Source organism: Motacilla alba, chromosome 1A (genome assembly GCF_015832195.1).
Source record: "Motacilla alba alba isolate MOTALB_02 chromosome 1A, Motacilla_alba_V1.0_pri, whole genome shotgun sequence".
Lineage (NCBI taxonomy): Eukaryota > Metazoa > Chordata > Aves > Passeriformes > Motacillidae > Motacilla > Motacilla alba.
This window is the reverse complement of record NC_052031.1, coordinates 31,914,026-31,931,841: the sequence shown is the minus strand read 5'-3', so window position 1 is coordinate 31,931,841 and position 17,816 is coordinate 31,914,026. Positions and strand designations below refer to the sequence as shown.

The 17,816-nt window shown below is 37.4% G+C and overlaps 1 protein-coding gene across 3 annotated transcripts in view; it reads right to left on the bottom strand.

The window, feature by feature from the left end:
- USP15 (ubiquitin specific peptidase 15) overlaps nucleotides 1-17,267 on the bottom strand; it is a 57,848-nt gene extending 40,581 nt beyond the window's left edge. The window contains exons 1-4 of one of the 3 annotated variants that reach the window (XM_038153395.1): nucleotides 17,112-17,267; nucleotides 6,120-6,247; nucleotides 2,956-3,086; nucleotides 173-299 (exon numbers count right to left, since the gene is read on the bottom strand). In XM_038153395.1, the coding sequence (XP_038009323.1) occupies nucleotides 173-299; nucleotides 2,956-3,086; nucleotides 6,120-6,247; nucleotides 17,112-17,200 (475 nt within the window). In that variant the 5' untranslated portion in view covers nucleotides 17,201-17,267. Of the gene's footprint in view, nucleotides 1-172; nucleotides 300-921; nucleotides 2,916-2,955; nucleotides 3,087-4,046; nucleotides 4,190-6,119; nucleotides 6,248-17,111 lie in introns of those variants that run through there. The other 2 variants (XM_038153396.1, XM_038153397.1) reach the window with 2 other exon arrangements.
- Between the last annotated feature and the right edge of the window lie 549 nt (nucleotides 17,268-17,816).

Genomic DNA, 17,816 nt, shown 5'->3' with positions numbered 1-17,816 from the left:
GTTGTATTAAACCCCCTCAATATTCCAATTTGTTAACTTTTAATTTTGACCCAAACAAAACTACTCCCATTTTTTTAATGGTCAAAATAGCCATCTATCATTTTATCTAGACATTTATTCAGAATTTGTTACCACATATAAGTACTAATCACATATTTTTAGTTGTGCATACCTATTGTATCAGCTTTACTAAATCTTCGTGTGACAACGTTGTTCATATTTCCATTTTCACACAGTTTTAATTCTGTTAGATATACTTCTACTTTGCAGTGCTTTACAAACATACCCTGTTCAACGACCTGAAAAACAGAAAGGGATCACATATCAGTCTGAATATGTTTTTGTATACACACGGATCAAGATATTTTTGAGAACTCTTCAAGAAACTGAAATTCATGTAATATAAGACACTTAATAAATGCAAAAAAAAGAGAATTAAAATTCTCCTATAACTTTTTAGAAATACACTAAACTAGAAAGTAATTTTTTTCCATGATGATGACTGTCTTACCTGTGTATAACACCATGACTTTCAAAGTGTAGAAAGCAGAAATCACAAATATGTAACCTTAATCCAAAGATACGTGACCAAAAGGTAAAAAAACTCAAAAGGTACTTTTATTTCTAAATATATTCATTGTATATTACTCCCTCAGAACATCAAGAACTAGTTTCCACAGTTAAAGAGTACTTATCAAAAATATAATACACACTAATAAAATCTGGATATCACATTTTTAAACAAAACCTACAAATCTTCCACTTACATTCTGATAATGAATACATTCATTTGAAATTTTACCTACTCATTACAGTTGTTTATTCTATGTTCATTTATTAAATATAGATCATGGAATAGTTAAATATACAGGACATGTTTTTTAATAAAAGTAAAATGTAGAAAAAAATATTCAGGGTCACCTCTTCAATGTTTTTCCCTTTGATCTTCCAAAGTGTAACTGCATAGTCATGTAGACTGCTCCAAAAATAACCGTCAGCCTGATATGTGATACACCTGACAAATACGGTTAAAATAAAGCCACCAGCTAATTGCTAGGAGAGATCTGCTATCTGCTCTACAAATGTAACTTACATGTATGTGCCACAGGAAAAGAATGAAGAAATTAGTGAATTATTTCATTTCTCGCCTTAGCTTTAATGGCTGTCAATCATGGCCTTTAAACAAAAATGCATCTTAATCTGAGCAGCTTAATAGTTTTCAGCTACTAGAGTCACAACAAAATAGTGGCAGTAAACAAAACAATGCAGTGTGGCTAACACATTTCTAAGACTAAAAACTGATACCCTAGTGGTAGTACAACCTATTACAAGAAGTCGTAACATTATTTGATGTAGATCAAATACAAAATTTTATCAATTTAAAATCTGGATCCACATTTCAAAAATAGCTGATGTAACAATGGGATGAAATAAAGTAAAATACCACATTTATTAAAAAAAAGCACCTCATAATGGCGGACAGAAAAAATAATGATGAATGACAAAAGCATCAGAAACAAAATTCTGAACTGGAATATGCTTCTCAAGAGCATACCTATTGTTCATACTGGCAGAAAATAACAAAGCTATGCCAGTTTACCTGGCCACTCATACTCCATGTATTTTTCCAGTTAGCTACTTCTAAGTGGAATGGAAGTTACTCTAATTTCACTGCTCTCTCCTTCCATTTTCCTCCCAAACTGAAAAAATTACAGACTTTTTACTTTACCATGATGGAAGAGTATGCAGTTTACTGAAATCCATCCTCAGAAGAAACAATACCAAGTTGTAACAGATATATCTTTAAAGAAGGAGAGTTATTTTAATGGATTTCAGCTCTAACAGAACAAGACAAAATGACAGACATTTCAGGGATGTCTCTTTAAAACAAAACCAAAAACCAAACAACTATTCTATCATATTAGTGAAAATATTATAAAACAAACTTCTGTTACTGACCAAATTAATTTTGAAGACCCAGAACTTCTCCTACAGCTATATCTACCATTTATTTCAAGAGTGGACCTTAAGTAAGCAGCCAGCATGCATGCAGTTAGACCATACTTATGTCATAAGAAGGAAACAGAAGACGTATCACGCCAGAAATCATAAAACTAAATTCTACGCCTAGTATTTTTTCAGTCATTTAAAAAGAATTAAAATAAAGATCCCTGTAACTGAAAAACTGCACCCCAGCAGCCAGTACAAAAAGGATAAATATACCAAAATATATTTTAAAAACTAAGTAATTCAGTCCAGTGAGGATGCAACTGTAACCACTAATTCGAAAATCTTAAGAAATAACACAAACAAAAAAAGATTGTATGATCAATAAACGGGTGAAATGTCCTCTCACGTTTAATAATATGGGTGTTATGAGCTTGGAGCAAACAAAAAAAATTTAAAGATGCTAATTTTCAGTATCTCACATCAATGGAGGGCCACACTATCCACCATACCATGGCCTACTACTTGCGCTGAGGTAAGCTTTTTGCTTAAAGAAATAAAACTCCCTTAGCGAGCAGCTGAGCAGAGTGTTTATCAGAAAGAAACTACCAATTACTCCACCAATGTTAACATTATTAGAGCTTGACTTTTCACTTACATAGTCAAAACAGTTTTCAGTTTTAGAGTTATTTACCTAATTACAAAATCATTTGCATTAATAGCCATACAACTTCTAAAGTAAATTATTCTTGAGATATTTATTAAGAGAATTTACTTCCAGAAAAAGAAAGTATTATGTCCTTTGCATCCCCCTGCCTCAGTGTTACACATTTAAGCCTCAAAATTTTGAATAAAAATGGATATCAATAAGCAACTAAAGCAGGAGCTCTTTATATGATTGTCATAGGCCAGGACTTAAAAGTCTGCTAATAAATTCCTGTGCAACTCCTGCATATTTGCAGGAGTACATCTGAATCATACTAATCCCAGCAGGTAGTTAAAGAGTACCTTGCGTGCAATTGGCTCTTGACCTTCCATCAGTGTGTACCAGCTCACTAGCCTATTCCAGCCTTCAGTTGGCAAAAGGATGTAGTCCAGCTCATCAATGAGATGTTCCTTGAGAGACTGAGAATCACCATCTATAAGAGAAAGATTATTTTCATTTGAATACTGTAATTCTGTACTTGAGTTTTTGATGTAACATTTTTCACATAAACAGCAGACAAAATGTTTTGAGTCAATTATGTTACAATTATGTTACCAGTATTATGGTGTTCAAAGCAGGTCTTCTGAAACCATGTAGGTAAACTATCCAGTTTATGCTTAGCACACCTGTTACAGGTGGTATTCTTTACTGTATGAGTGACAACTTTATATTCCCACGCAATTATAAGCACCTAGTTTGTTATCATACACCACCCTAGCTTTCAGAGAAACCAATTCATTTCTCCCACTCCCTTCACACATATTCCCACATCATCATGGATACTTCCACAGCTGAAAATGAGAATGAGTAGTTAAATGTAGATTCAAACCAAAGTTTGAAGTAATTCACCCTAAGTCAGACTAGGAAAGTAGCAAAGTGCAACCTCCTATTTCAAGGATCTTATGTGCTCTGTTAACAGTCACTACAAAATTTTTGCAGAGAAGGGGAGATGCTGCACTTGAGGAAGCACAACTTGGAATCTCTTAAGGTAAGCAGCATGCTTTTAGTTTTCATTTAGTCCTTATTATTACCAGCTATCTTTTTAGGTCTAAGAGGTGATTCCAGATGTGAGCTACTGTGAGCTTCAATCATTTAGGGCACCTGTCTTCCATGTGGAAGCATCACACTGTAGCTGGAAGCAGAGTGATGGGAGAAATCCATGAGCACTTCTTCAGGTCTACGTAACTCTTCACAAGATTCCCATGGTATTTCTGCACTGATCTTATACAGTGAGAAGGTGTAATTTGGATTCTATTATCTCCTAAAATAACAACATTTCTTCTAACATAATTTTTTCCAGAACCATCAAACAGATAGCCTGATTCTGACAATTCAGTCCCTCATATACAACACTGTTTTCTATGATAAACAATCAGCTACTCTAAATACCTACTTCCTTGTGCCCGCTTTGACGATGTATCTCTTCTTTTGAACATGACACGTGCATTACATCATATTCGATCTTTTTTGCACATGTTGAGATTAACTGAAATCTCTACCTGTTACTTTTCATTGCTCTCACTTCATCCAAATGTTCTGGAAACAAGGGAGAAGCATTTAAGTAATATAAGCACAACATACTGCTTCAGTTTCCTGGAATCAGTCTTTCGTGAAGTCAATTACAGTTTTCCTTATCACTGCATTACACTGCAGAATATCTGAGAAAGCATGCCCATTTTAGATTATTTTATTCTTTATATCAGATGCACATTTTTAAGGAGAGCAGAATGACAGCAACTAGAGATGTGCCAAAGACAAAATTAAAACCCAATAATTTTCAGGGTCAGTTTATGCTACATAGAAAACCTAGTATAGAGTATTGTTGCTTTGCAGTGGGTGAAAGAGAAAACTATTATTTGCTGGGCATTAATGCCCTTAATTTTAAAACTATGTTTACACAGGAACAGTAGATGTCAGAGAGTAACTGGATGCATGGAATCACTGCCACTGTGGAGCCATAGTTTAGAACCATGAATGAGCAAAAAGTGAAGTTCAGAACCCTGATGCTGTTTATTTTGAAAGGTGCACTGGTAGTGTCAAAACAACAGAATATAGGTTTTCAGAAGCTTTTAGGAAAATGGCTAAAATGACTTCTAACTTGGACTGCTAACCCTAAATAAGCCTCCATAACAACAGTAATTTTAAGCTGAACAGGTATGTAGATTAAGTTATAAATGGTACAGATGAACTAACAGTGTTTGGCACAACTAGAAATCAAAACTATTTTTGAAGGGGAAGACACAAGAGAGAGAACAAGCTGATGCTACCTTGCTGAGGATAAAAAGGTGTTGCTACATCTGATGTCAGCTGAGACGTATCACCTGAACATGCCTGCCTCACGGCAAGATTTACTTCAATAACTAAATCCTCACATTTCAGAAAACAAAACACAACACTCACCTGGAGAAAAAAGACCTTAAAGCTTCTGAATGGAAGAGAACATACAGATGTATATGACAATACAGTACCTTCTACAAAGGTACTGATCAGTGTCAGACATAATCATTCACAATGACGATTAATAGAACATGGAACAACAAGTTTTATAAAAGGCACAATCATCTGTGACATTCAATTTGTAAAATAATGAGATACTAATTACAGAAGTTTTGAATTAAGAAAGCCAAGAGTTCATCATCAACCCTGTGAAGTTGGCAAAACTAGTATTACCCTATGTGCCAACAGAACAAGCAGTATTATTACATTACTTGTAATTGCAAAGAAGAAAACCGATTATCTGCTCAATTTTGTATCTGCTAGATTAAATATTAACATATTTAATGGTATTTTGATACTGGACATTAAATACAGAATTTGATGTGAAGATTAAAATATGTGGAAAAGTATTCCGAGACCTCTGTTCACAAATCTGGCTACAGTTCAGCAGAAGTCAGTTGGACCTGAGTAATCAAAGCAGTGACAGAGTTCAATGTCTTTACAAGACCATAAAGAAAATAGGAAATTATCCTCTATCATTTCATACAACTTAAGTCACTGAACCGAATAATAGCACTTCTTCAATTGTTCCAGAACTAAAGTAAGGGTTTTCTGGCTTATTTACAGAAGTAAGTTTTAGAGTTCAACTTAAAAATCTTATTTTAAATCAACCAATTTGGTTAAGCTATCAAAAAAAGGGAAATCATAGCAAACTCAAGCCACCTTTTTGTCAACTTGACTAATTTTCACTTCTCAAGACAGCCCAAAATTTCATCATAAGCCAGGAACTTCTATATTATTACATATTTTGTTACTATTACAAGGAAGTTCCAATAACTGCATTTATAAAATTGTGATTTATTAAGGAAATCTATTCCAGTTCCCTTGTCATGGTCAGAAAAGAAACCAAAATTTTTCCCTTTATGTTATGCTGAGGTTCCTTTACACTGCCAACTTCAAAAAATGAACTACCTGTGACAATTTCACACTTGATGTACTATAGGCTTATTTCACAGTGAGAGGCAGTTACCTTTGAGAAGTCCAGAGTTATCAATAGGACCAGGGTACACATTCTGATCTCCCATCTGGTATTTGTCCCAGCTGTCAAAACCAACATATTTTTTCCACTGTTTGAACCAGCGACTATCCACTAGATACCTTAAAAGGAAGAAGATAAATAATATTAATTACTGGCATTCTACTACTTCCTAACTCATTCATGATAATGCATCAGCATTCATCAGCCTTGTAAAATGACCATGCTTTTCTCTCTGTTCTGCAAACCATTATCAGCATCTCCTACCAGTGATGATTTACCTGGGGTCAATTAAAGATCTCACTAACAGTGCCAGGTACAGTTTTACCAGACTGCCAAAAACCTGTATCAGAGGCTGAAAAATGACAAGTTGGAAAAAAACCATTTCCCTTTTTAGCATGAACGACTGTCACCTTTAATTCCTGTTCTGATTTTCAAATTCAGGAGATTCAAGTTAAATCTCTATAATCAGACAGCCCTTTAAAAAAGTGAGAGAGAACTTTCAGTAAAGAACTGTCTACTGCTGGAGTTTTATTTATAATATTCAAGTGCAAACTTCAGGACTCTGATGCCTTGTCAAGAACCAGAGAGCGTGTTTCTTCCTCTGAGTTAATATCAACACAAACAGTAAATGCTCTGCTTTTGACAGAGCACTAGATGTTCCTCCTACAAATAATTATCAACATCACACTTTATATAAAGAGATTATATCTCGAATCTCAGCTCTACAGTATTCTTATCCAGATTAAACTGTTGTCACAGTCTGGCTTCTACAAAGTCCAGTGATACCTACATTTTGTACCTTTTTGTCCAGAATTTCTTTAAGATCAAGATACCAAATTTTATCAGTGACACTCAAATTTGTATTTATTTTTTAAGATACCATATGCAATACTTCTCCTTCCTAAAAATATTCATAATCTGCTGCCTTGTCTGTTCCAAATCTTTTGCTACTATGGTAGGATGAAACTGAATTTGATTAATCTGACATGCCCTTGCCTTTATACACTAAGTTTTCATTGTCAAGAACATAGGCCAACAGCATTCTCCCCTTTCTCTTCTGCTGTGGCCATCCAGCTCTATTCCATAAGAGCTGTAACTGTGTGTGGTTATGAATGCAGTCACCGACAAAACTGCTAGCCTTGTCCCATTGGCCTCTACTTTCATGACCTAAATTTGAATGAACTATCAATCTTAAGAAAAAAAGGTATAATTTTACACAGAAGATAAACTATCATACAGGCAAACTGCCTTTAATTAATGCTTAAGAAATTACTGCTCCTGGAGAATCATTTTACTTTTCAAATGCTTTGTGTTAAATGTCTTATCACACCCCAGTAACGGAGTGATTAATACAAATTTTTGATATTAAAATTTAACAGTGTGAGAAAGCTTGGGGTCCACTGTTCTAGATTTTAAATATTCCGCATTATCTCTTTCAACACTTCATCAGTTTTCTTCTTCCATATCCAATTAGTTTTGCCATCAAGCAAAATTTTCAGTGCGGTATCTCTTTAGGGTCCTCCTTAACAGAAATGTTGTAACATTGCTGTTTCCTAATACGAAGTGCAAAAAATCTTTCATCATTTCCCTTCACATTTAGGAATTTTGCATTTAGCAATCTTTTCAGGCTCAAATAAGAGCTTAATATTTCTTGTATAAAGGAAGCTGAAAGGCCACTTATAAATCATGCAAGTATGTAAGTATGACAACAACTAAACAGCACAGTCAAGTTCCTTTACCACAAAGTAGAGGTAACATTCATTAAATGGAAAAGTTCAGTAAATTTATTTTGCCAAGAAAAAAAAAAAATGCACATAGATATTTTGAAAAATGCTAGCAGACACTATAGATGTGAATTCCTACAGCAAATTACCGGCTATAGGCATGTATGTGCATGTTACATGTATATTTATGTTTTTATACATATTAGGTGTTTTAATGAACATTCTGCCTCTTTCGCTTCCACAGAAATCTGGTACAGGTGAGAAAAGCTATTTTGAGTTACTATTGAACACAGTCACAGTAGCTGTAATCTTCTCTCTTATCCTGGTTTAAGAATGGTATTCCCCAATTTAGCACTCTGAATTAAAAAAACCAAAACCATAAACTGCTCCCCTTCCCTCACCCCACAAAAAGCAGAGATTACAGGCTGAGATAATAACAATTTACTGGAAACAGAAATGAGATAAGAAAAAGAAACAGTAACAACAGCAATATTAATAACAGAATTGTATAAAGAGTAAAAAGAGGGTGATTTACACGAAAAATCCTCATCCTGGGGGACAATGAACAGTGGTGGATGGTTTTCCCCCTCCTGCCATGCCTTTTCTCATCCTGAAGCAACTCCTCTCTTCTCCCAAGCAGAAGCCTTTGACTGCCACCCCTGGGGGTGGTAGAGCACAATAACCTGGACATGCCCAGGGCTGGGCTCCAGGCTCTATTACCTCACCAGTTCGTGGAAAAACTAACTCTATCCAGGCCAAAACCAGAACACCCCACTACAAGAACTTGCCCTTAATCAAGAGATGGAATTCTACTTTTCCAGTAAGATTAGGGAAACCAGAAATTTGCATACAAATGCCATACACTATCCTCATTTTATGCACGAAGGATATGCCACACTAAAGATTATGCCAGGCAAGGGGAAAAAAAAAAAAGGAGCACAATTACACCCTGCTCAGTTTAAGGCAAATCAATCAACCTGCTAAAGCACTTCTGTAGCTAAAATCCAGACTTCTTAGCATTAATGGGGAAAGTAATAATCAGAGATTTATAACTTACAGCTTTTGACTCTAAAAACACATTCAATATAGCATTCTCATCAAGATCAACAAGACTACTCATCTGCACAAGAGAAAGCAAACCACTGGAAGGCAACTTAGCTTTTCATCAGTGTTATAATATCCGTGACACAATCAACCACCTGAAAACTAAGTATTACCTATGAGGGACGTCCAGTAATTTAAGAGGAAGCTCAAGTAATCAGAACTACCTCTGCTAAATCTTCATTTGTTAAATGATATTTGATCCCTTTTTAAAGAAAAAAATATTAAAAACTTGGGGTATGCACTCGGACCAGATACCCTACCCTGTAATGTGTGCTGTCCCAGATACAAAAATAGAACACCATGCATTACTAAAATACAGACCAAATGTATATTCAGCTTGGTACTGCTGAAAATGTTTTGCCTTTATTTTTGTTACTATTGCCTAATGCAGGAAGGAGCTCCAAATGAGTCTAACGCTACAGTAGTTTTTTGAACTGTGGACCTGACCAAGAAGGCTACCCCAGAACTCCCCACCAAAGTTAAAATGTATGGCCTATCTGTTTTTTAGAATTATGATTAAGAAATGTTTGTTATCTGATGGAATCAAGATTTCAAGAAACAGAAATTTTGCTCTCTGGCATGACATCAGTTTAGCTAGTGGGCAGGATAACCAACCCATCTTCTGAGGTAAAAGAAATCTGGAGGATCTGACTAAAGATTGAATTCAAGAACAGTCACAAATTTCTAGATATTCTGCTTTGGGGGGCAAACCTTAGAAACTAAAACAACTGCACAGCCAAATGAACTGATTAACTCTAAAACAGCAGATACCTGACAATTATAGGTATTTCAAATAAATCAGTAACTGTTTGAAGAAAATAGTACAACCAAGTCACTTAGAGTCAACAGGTTGATAACATAGAACACTGGAATAGACCCAAACCTTTACCTAAAAAAAGCAAAACCATGCATGTACCATTTGCTGAAAATTACACTCAAATATTGTTAATACTGAAAATTCCATATCAGAAGTATCTGTACAGTTTATTTAGCTTTAGGAGTGTTTTCTTAGTTATATTATGTATACTTAAAATTTTCTCTGTGCAAGTAGAATTAAAAACTACAGAACGTGTGAAATATTCTCAGTTCAAGTCTTCATTACCCAGTATTTACTTCTGAGTAGAGCTCCAGATTGCTTTATAAGATATATCTGTTCTCTTCTATAAAATGTTTCTTGCCTGTCTGAAGTGGATTATCATATACAAGGGAAAATTTATACTCTAGAGTCCTCTGGAATGTCAGATAATGGAATGAAGCTGCAACACGGGAAGTTCATACTCCACATCATGAAAAGCCTGAGAGGGTGCCTGGTCACTGGAATAGGCTCCCCAGGGAAGTGGTCACAGACCAAGCTGGTCAGTTCAAGGATCACCTGGAAGACACTCTTAGCCATATGGTTTAGCTTTAGGCAGTCCTGCAAAGAGCAGGAAGTTGGATTCAATGTCCCCTATGGGTCCCCTTCAATTTGGGATATTTGGCCTTGGCCAGTGGTCAGTCCATCTGGAGCCGGCTGGCACTGGCTCTGTAAGACACAGGGGAAGCTTCTGGCAGCTTCTCCTAAAAGCCACCCCTGTAGCAAACCCACCACCAACACTTGCCATGCAAACCCAATAAAAGTGGGTCTCATCCTTATTTATGTTCAAATGATCAACTGCAGAGACTCAAGGCAGCCCAAAACAGGATTACTTACAGCCTTTGCACATTAACTTACAAGTACAAAAATCTGAAGCTATTTGAAATACACTTGAAATACACCTTTATTTCTTAAAAACTCAACAAATAATAAAAATCAATTTTAAGTTTATGGAAGTTTTAAAATCTCGCAGCTGCATGACTACATGGATACTGTTCACTGAACAAAAGAAAGTACTAGCAGGAAGCTTACTGATTCCTAAAATTCTCACATGGTTTGAAACTTTTGATGTAATTCAAGTTCACCTGTGATTTACTACATATTTTGACTCAATAAACCTAATTAACATAATAGAAACATTACACAAGTACAACAACATTAATTCCTTACCTTAACATCCAAGTTGACAGAAAAATATCTGAAAAGTATGACTAAGATCTTGGTACTTCCCACTGCTGTCAAAAGTTTCTGAATTCTTGTGACCATTATATACAGACAGAATTAAACAACATGTAACCTAGATTTATTTATAATGACTAATACTTCAGGTTTTTGAATTCAAAATCAAACCAGAAAACTTTAATATGCAATAAAGACATTTCACAGAGAGACACTCATTCTGCTCTGTTTTCTGCAGGGACATCATATCTTCTGAACAGAAGCTATTTCACTTTTAACAGTAAAACTGTGCAAACTGTCCAGAGAGATAGGTGAGGATTTTTTTTTTTACTCTCCTCACTGTGCATGAGTACAGATTAAGCAATACAGAGGACAAAGTGGAACAACTGTTTTGCAGAAAGCAAATTAGGACTCCTGCTTAAAGGCACAGCATCTGATTTTTGTTCTTGCACAACTGCAACTATAAAAATAAAAACATAAGAAAGGGTTTGTATCTGTATTTCTACTTTGATAAAGGTGATAAAATTGCTTGACCAAATACACTCAAAACTAACAGATGTCTTTAAATTGAATTTTCTTCCAGAATTAATGAGTTCTTAAAGTTCAAAATGGTGATAATTATTCTACCCTATTACACAAACCATAGCATCTTTTTATTCAAAATATAGGTAAATCCACAAGAAAAAAGTGCAGACGTCAAAGACTTAAAAAAGTCTTACCTCCCACTTTTAAGAAATCCATCCAAGTATTCCACATTCCTCTTTAGAAATAAGTGTTTAGCTCAACAAAATGCACCAAGATTTCATATCAACGAATCAAATTCTCACTACAGCTCACAATATGCTCCACTGCCATAATGTGCTACAGTAGCCTAAGCAGCACATTCTTCATCCACAGGCTGAAGAGGCCTCTCCAACCATGAGGCCAATGGAAAAGTATGATTCAGCCAAAATTAGTGGAGTGCAATTTTATGTTAAAATTTCAGTGTGAACATTACATTAAGAACCACGTAAGTGCTTTGTATACCCTTAGAAATTTTCCATTAAAGTAAAGACTTTTCATTAAAAAATAATCTAACAAATCAATTTTCAGGCAAAATCCTGGAATAAACATGATTTTAACATGCTCTCACCTCATCTAGTCAATTAACAGAAGAAAAACACATCTACTCATCCCCACTCTAAATATTGTCCAGAAAAATTAAAATCTTTGTAAACTACTGGTCACATGCAGCACCATTCCTTATGCAGTGAGAGAAACCTAACACCCAACTTCAACCACAAGGCTTAAAAGTCAAAATCAGCAACTTAAACCTCATTTAAAAATAAAAACCCATCCAACTCTTAATCTATCCTTGGAACACTGACATAGTGTTCCTTGTTTCTCATTTTATGAAGTTATCAAAATAATTTAGAATATCATTCCAAATATTACTGAAGTGCAGGTCCATATCTAGGGATCTCATCATGCCCTCAGTGAAATCAAGTAAAATCTTCCATTAACATTCAATCTAGGTTCTGTTCATGTACAAAGCAATAATGATGGATGATGAAATGTGGAAAACACTGAGAGGACAGTACTGAGAAAAAGGTACATGGCCTGACTCTTGGGGACGTCCTGGGCAGGGCTGAGGATCTTTGTGAGTCCCTTCCAGCTCAGCATGTTCTTTGAAGACCACAGTGCTAAAGCCTAGCACTTCAGCATCAAGGCTATCATCAATGATGGGCACAGGATTATTAAGCAGGGCTACAGACGTAGCCCTGTTCATCAAGATTCCTGAGTTTTCACTGCAGCCAGAATTAAAATGCTTTTATGTTCAGTGGAGAACGTAATGTTCACTTTCTGGAGGAAAAATCCCTTAAGGCTGAACTTATCATATCTATTGATCACTCATTGGGAAGAATTTTTACCCACCTCATTTTTACTTACTCTCTTCAGTGACCAAGTATTACAATTGGAAAGGCAATGAAATTCCCACAGATTAAGAAAAGAACATTTTTTTCATCATCCAAGAAACGTACCGCATAACAGTACTCTACCTAGACTCAGCAGAATTTCAGAAGTGATGTGTATCAGACACATCTGAAAAATAAAAATACTATACTTCTGAGGTTTTACTAATTTGCAAGTCTTAAAAACCAAGAAGAGATTAAGAATCTATATCATCACTCTTGTGAAGTGATGACTGGCACCAAAATTCACTGGCTAACAGGGCTGAAAATCAACATCTTCCTTCTGGCCTAAACCTGACTAGCTTCAGTTTACATAGTGTCTTAAATCTTTATCTGCTTGTCTAGAAATCCTTATCCTAGAAGACATTTTCCTCTTATGTAACTATTTCACAACTCAAAATTCTAGCAAAACAGACAAAGGTTCTCCAAGCTCTTCTCTGCAAGACAAGGCTTCTGCTTTCCCTATTAGATTTTGAGATGTATGAATTCATTCTAAATGAATGAGTGACCTTCTGTCATACTGGACAGTAGAATGGTTTCACTAATATATTCTGTATACAGTACGTATTTGTACTGCTACTTGGGATTCCTTATTCAAACATCTAATGACTGCATTTGATTTGCATCCCTTAGCCACTAAATAAACTCTGTGTGATAGTTTTTGTCCACTGTAACTGCCTAATTCTTATCCAAGTAACTTCTATATTCTCATCAGCTCACAAATTGTTATGGCAAGCAACAGATGAAAGAAGGACAGTAGAGAAACTCTGGAAGGCAGACAGAGAAAATGTGGTAAAACTGATTGCTGAGCTGTTAGCTATTTTTAAGTCACTATCATGCACTTAAAGTAAAACATTTACTGGCAGGTGATACCTAAAGGTGAGAAATGTGATTACATATCCTAGACCATGGAGGGACAATATGTGGAAGAGTGTGAAAGCATTTGTAATGTCATATCCTAGCTACTGAGACAACATTTCTGACTAAGCCACAAAAGAACAGGAACTACAGGGAAATAAGGGCAGAAGGTGATTTTAAAGGTAAAATCAAGAAATCACACTTTAACATGGGGAAGAAATTACAGAGAAATCATCCAAGAAGTCACATAGAAAAACTGACAGTCTTCCCCTCTATGACAAAACTGTTGCAAGATCAATAACTTTCAGTATTGACAACTGTACTTCCGTGATATTGTAAAACCAGAAAAACTTGGCAAGGTTCTCAAGAATATCACTGCAGCTACAAAAACATAAAATGACATCATCAAGACCAGTTGGTCACACAAATTACACTGTGCCCAAAAATCTGATGAACATCAGCAGCTCTTCAATTTGAGAGTAGAAGACACTGAGTGAGTTCAGATTTGTCTGCAGCTGAAACAACCAGTAATTTTTGTCACTCTAAATGAGAGGGTAAAATCTCCTCACGCAATAAATTCTCCTCACTTGTCAAGTACCAGTCGAATTTCAAAATACTGACATGTAATTGTATCGGATGCTAAAACTGTGAGACATAGAATGAAATGCAGCATTTTTCTTTTCCTCTAGAGATTAAGAACCACAGAACTTGAAGATCCTTTGGACAATACTGCAAGAAGTAAAACTTACATTAATTCAAGTTCTGTGGAACAGAAGTGTAGTTTTTATAATGACTTTACTAACAAAAGTAGACATATAAATAACAACAAATTAGACAAAAAAGTAGACATAAAAAATAACAACATTATTCAAATGAACTGATAAACAAAGGAAGTTCATTCTTGGAAAAATCTGATTTTTATTAAATGTATGTTTGGAAAAATAGGATAAATGGAGAGACGAAGAATCCTCAATCTCTCAGAGTTTAATAATTTATTAACTGGCCATAAAGAATGTAAAAAAGCTCACTGGGAAAAACTAGCCCAATATCTTGTCCTTGCAGCTGAAGCAGTTAAAAGACACTAACCTTGTATGTCCACTGAAGCAATATAGCTTCATGCATACCAAGCTACCCAAGCTACCTTTAAAAACATCTAATGGAACGAACTCTACAGCTTACTAAACCACCTGTTAAACCAGTTTCTAGTTCTAGCAATTTCTCTTCCAATACCTAACTCTAAAACCGTTGCATTTCAAGTGAATTTTATTTTTCTCTCTGCAGTGTACATGAAGAACAAACCATCAGCCACTTCATAGATGCTTCTAAGATTTGCCCCTCTTTGCTCTATTCTTTAGTTACTTTTTTCTTAGAGAAAACCCCCAAAGCTTTATACTTTCCATCTGTAGCTTATTGTTCTCTCAATTCTATATTCTGAAGAGCATGAAAAAGACTTTTGATGTACAAGCCAGTATTTTTAAAAGGACTGCATTTGAGTGTTTTAAAGCTCAAACAGAACAGGCTGGTATGGCACTCCTGAAATTTTTTTCAGCAGTATTTACTGCTGAATCAATGCAATTTTGAATCATGGCTTACAGCACCTTAACTGTTGTTTCCTTACTGATGTCCCAGAAGATCAAAAAGCCATTTACAAAATACCTCTACAAAATCATTTGGACCAAAAAGGTGCCATTTAATTTGTGAAGATAGCTGCACAGTCAAACTATAAATCCTATGAATGCACAAGCATAAACATTTGCGTAGCTTGATTTAACAGTTCACGAGTAAAACTTAATGGGACTTTGCTGTAGCTTATTCAGTTTTAAAACACTTGACTTATATCAGTGTCAGTCACAGCTAGATATATTTTCAGAGAGCATTTAGAAGCTTTTCCCACAAAACTGATTCTTCTGTATTAAAATATCGAATGTACTAAAAAAAGTAAACAGCACAGTAAACTTGCTGTTTCGGTCATGCTGTCAACTAGTCATAAAAGTACTATCACTTTGAACAATATTAACTGCCTGAAACATTGTTTTAGTAACTGGGACTTACCCAACAGAACCATAAAAAACAGTCTTGAAAGACATCAAGCCTGAGCACGCTTTTACTACTGCTGGTCATTTTCAACACTACCATCTGAATTCATTTCCTTTTTCTATTTTTTTACACTTTTCCAGTTTCAAGAGCAGTCTGCTCGTATGCCAAAACTGAACATACACTCAGCAGTATTTGAATAATGCATTAGAATGTATGCTTCTGACACATGCTGCAGTATCAACACTGTTAAATATAGTCTTTTATAGAACTGGAACAGTGAGTGATGACAGCTGAAATGAGGTGGGCTAGTTCTACTTCTGTGTATTCATAGTTAATTTTCTGTAAGTTAATGCTTCAGCCTTTGTCTTTGGGTTACAGTTTCACACAGGAAGAGATGAAGAGGTTGAGTCGGGGAAAAAGTGTCAGTTCCTTATTTTTTCTCCTCCTAAAAAAAGGTTCCATTTCCCAGCCTCACAGAACTACAACTATAGAAGCTCAATTACCAAATACATGCAAAAAGAGGTGCTTATTCAACCATGGATTATTCTGTTGACTATCTGCATGACATACTAAGGAATATTTTACAACTGACAACATATTTTTCAAACGTTCGTTGTCGAAAAGGTATCACAGGGGTCCGTTCGCACCTTCAGGGACTCTTTCTTAAGAAACGAACACGTTTACAGTGACAACAAAATTTAAACTCAAGGCTTGTCACAGCCACGGACGGGTATCAGGGCACCTAGGCCAGAGTACAGATATAATTTCTGGTAACGTGAAGGTAACGCCGGGGCCATTTCAGCCTAGATAATGGAAGAAAAGCCTGCTAACAGAGCTCTTCTCCCCCACCTCAACACTCCTCGCGCGGCCAAAACAAGCCCCGCGCGGGCTCCAGGCCCGCCATCCGGAGCTGCCACCCGGCAGCCTGCCCCAGCAGCGGCGCCGCTGCCTGCCTGCCCTCCCCTCAGGGCGCTGACCTCGGTGCCTCCCCGCCGCCCGGGCCAGGCCGAGGCCCCGCCGCACCCAGGCGGCCGCTCCCCGCCTGCCAGGAGCTGCGGGAACCGAGCGGCGGGAAGCGGGTGGTACGGCACTGCCTCCCTGCCCTTGTCACCCGCCTCCACCTTCGCGGCAGCGGGAGAGACGTCGAGCCGCCCCCGGGAGCGGGTGGGGGGGGGCCGAGGGGAAGGAGGTCGGTCCCTCCGGCAGCTAAGCGGCCCCGGGGGCGGGAGGACGCCGCCCGCGCCGGTCCACCCGAGCCCCCCCGCTCCTCCCTCACCAGGTGTCGCCCTTGCGGAGGGCGGTTTTGAGCAGCGCCGCGACGTCCGTGCGCTGGGTCTCCAGATCCGCCGCGCCTCCCTCCGCCATCTTCTCCGCCCGGCAGCGGCAGCGGCGGCAGGGGCAGGAGCGCGCCGCGCTGCATGCTGGGAGTGACGCCTGCAGGGGGCGGCCGCGGCCCCACCCTTCCCAGAGGCCGCGGGGCGGGGGCCGGAGCGGGCCCGGGCGGGACAGCGGCCCCTCGCGGCCGGGAGGTCCTCCGGCTCGTCGGGTTCCCCCCACCCCGGCCCGGGGGAGGCGGGCAGGCGACATTTCCCTCAGTGCCTTCATTGGAGCGCCTGCATAATTACATCCCTCACGCCTCGCTGCCGGATGAGTGGTTTGGGTCACCGTAATTCCTATGATGATACCGTCTGTGGTGTTGTGCAAATACCGTGGCGGGTTCAAATAGTCTGTGTGACTCGCATTAGCTTTTCCAGGCCTTCGCAGAAACCAACGGATGGCTTGTTGTGTTTGTTTCAGTCGCTCTTGCCTGACCCTGTACAAACAGTGCAACCTGTTGCTTGGCATTTCACACACACCAAAAAAAAAAAAAAAAAAAAAAAAAAAAAAAAAAAAAAAAAAGAAGGCCACATATTGCATTACATGACCAGGTATCTCTGTGTCTTCATTCATGTCTGTATGGAGATTTCAAAGGATCAAAATA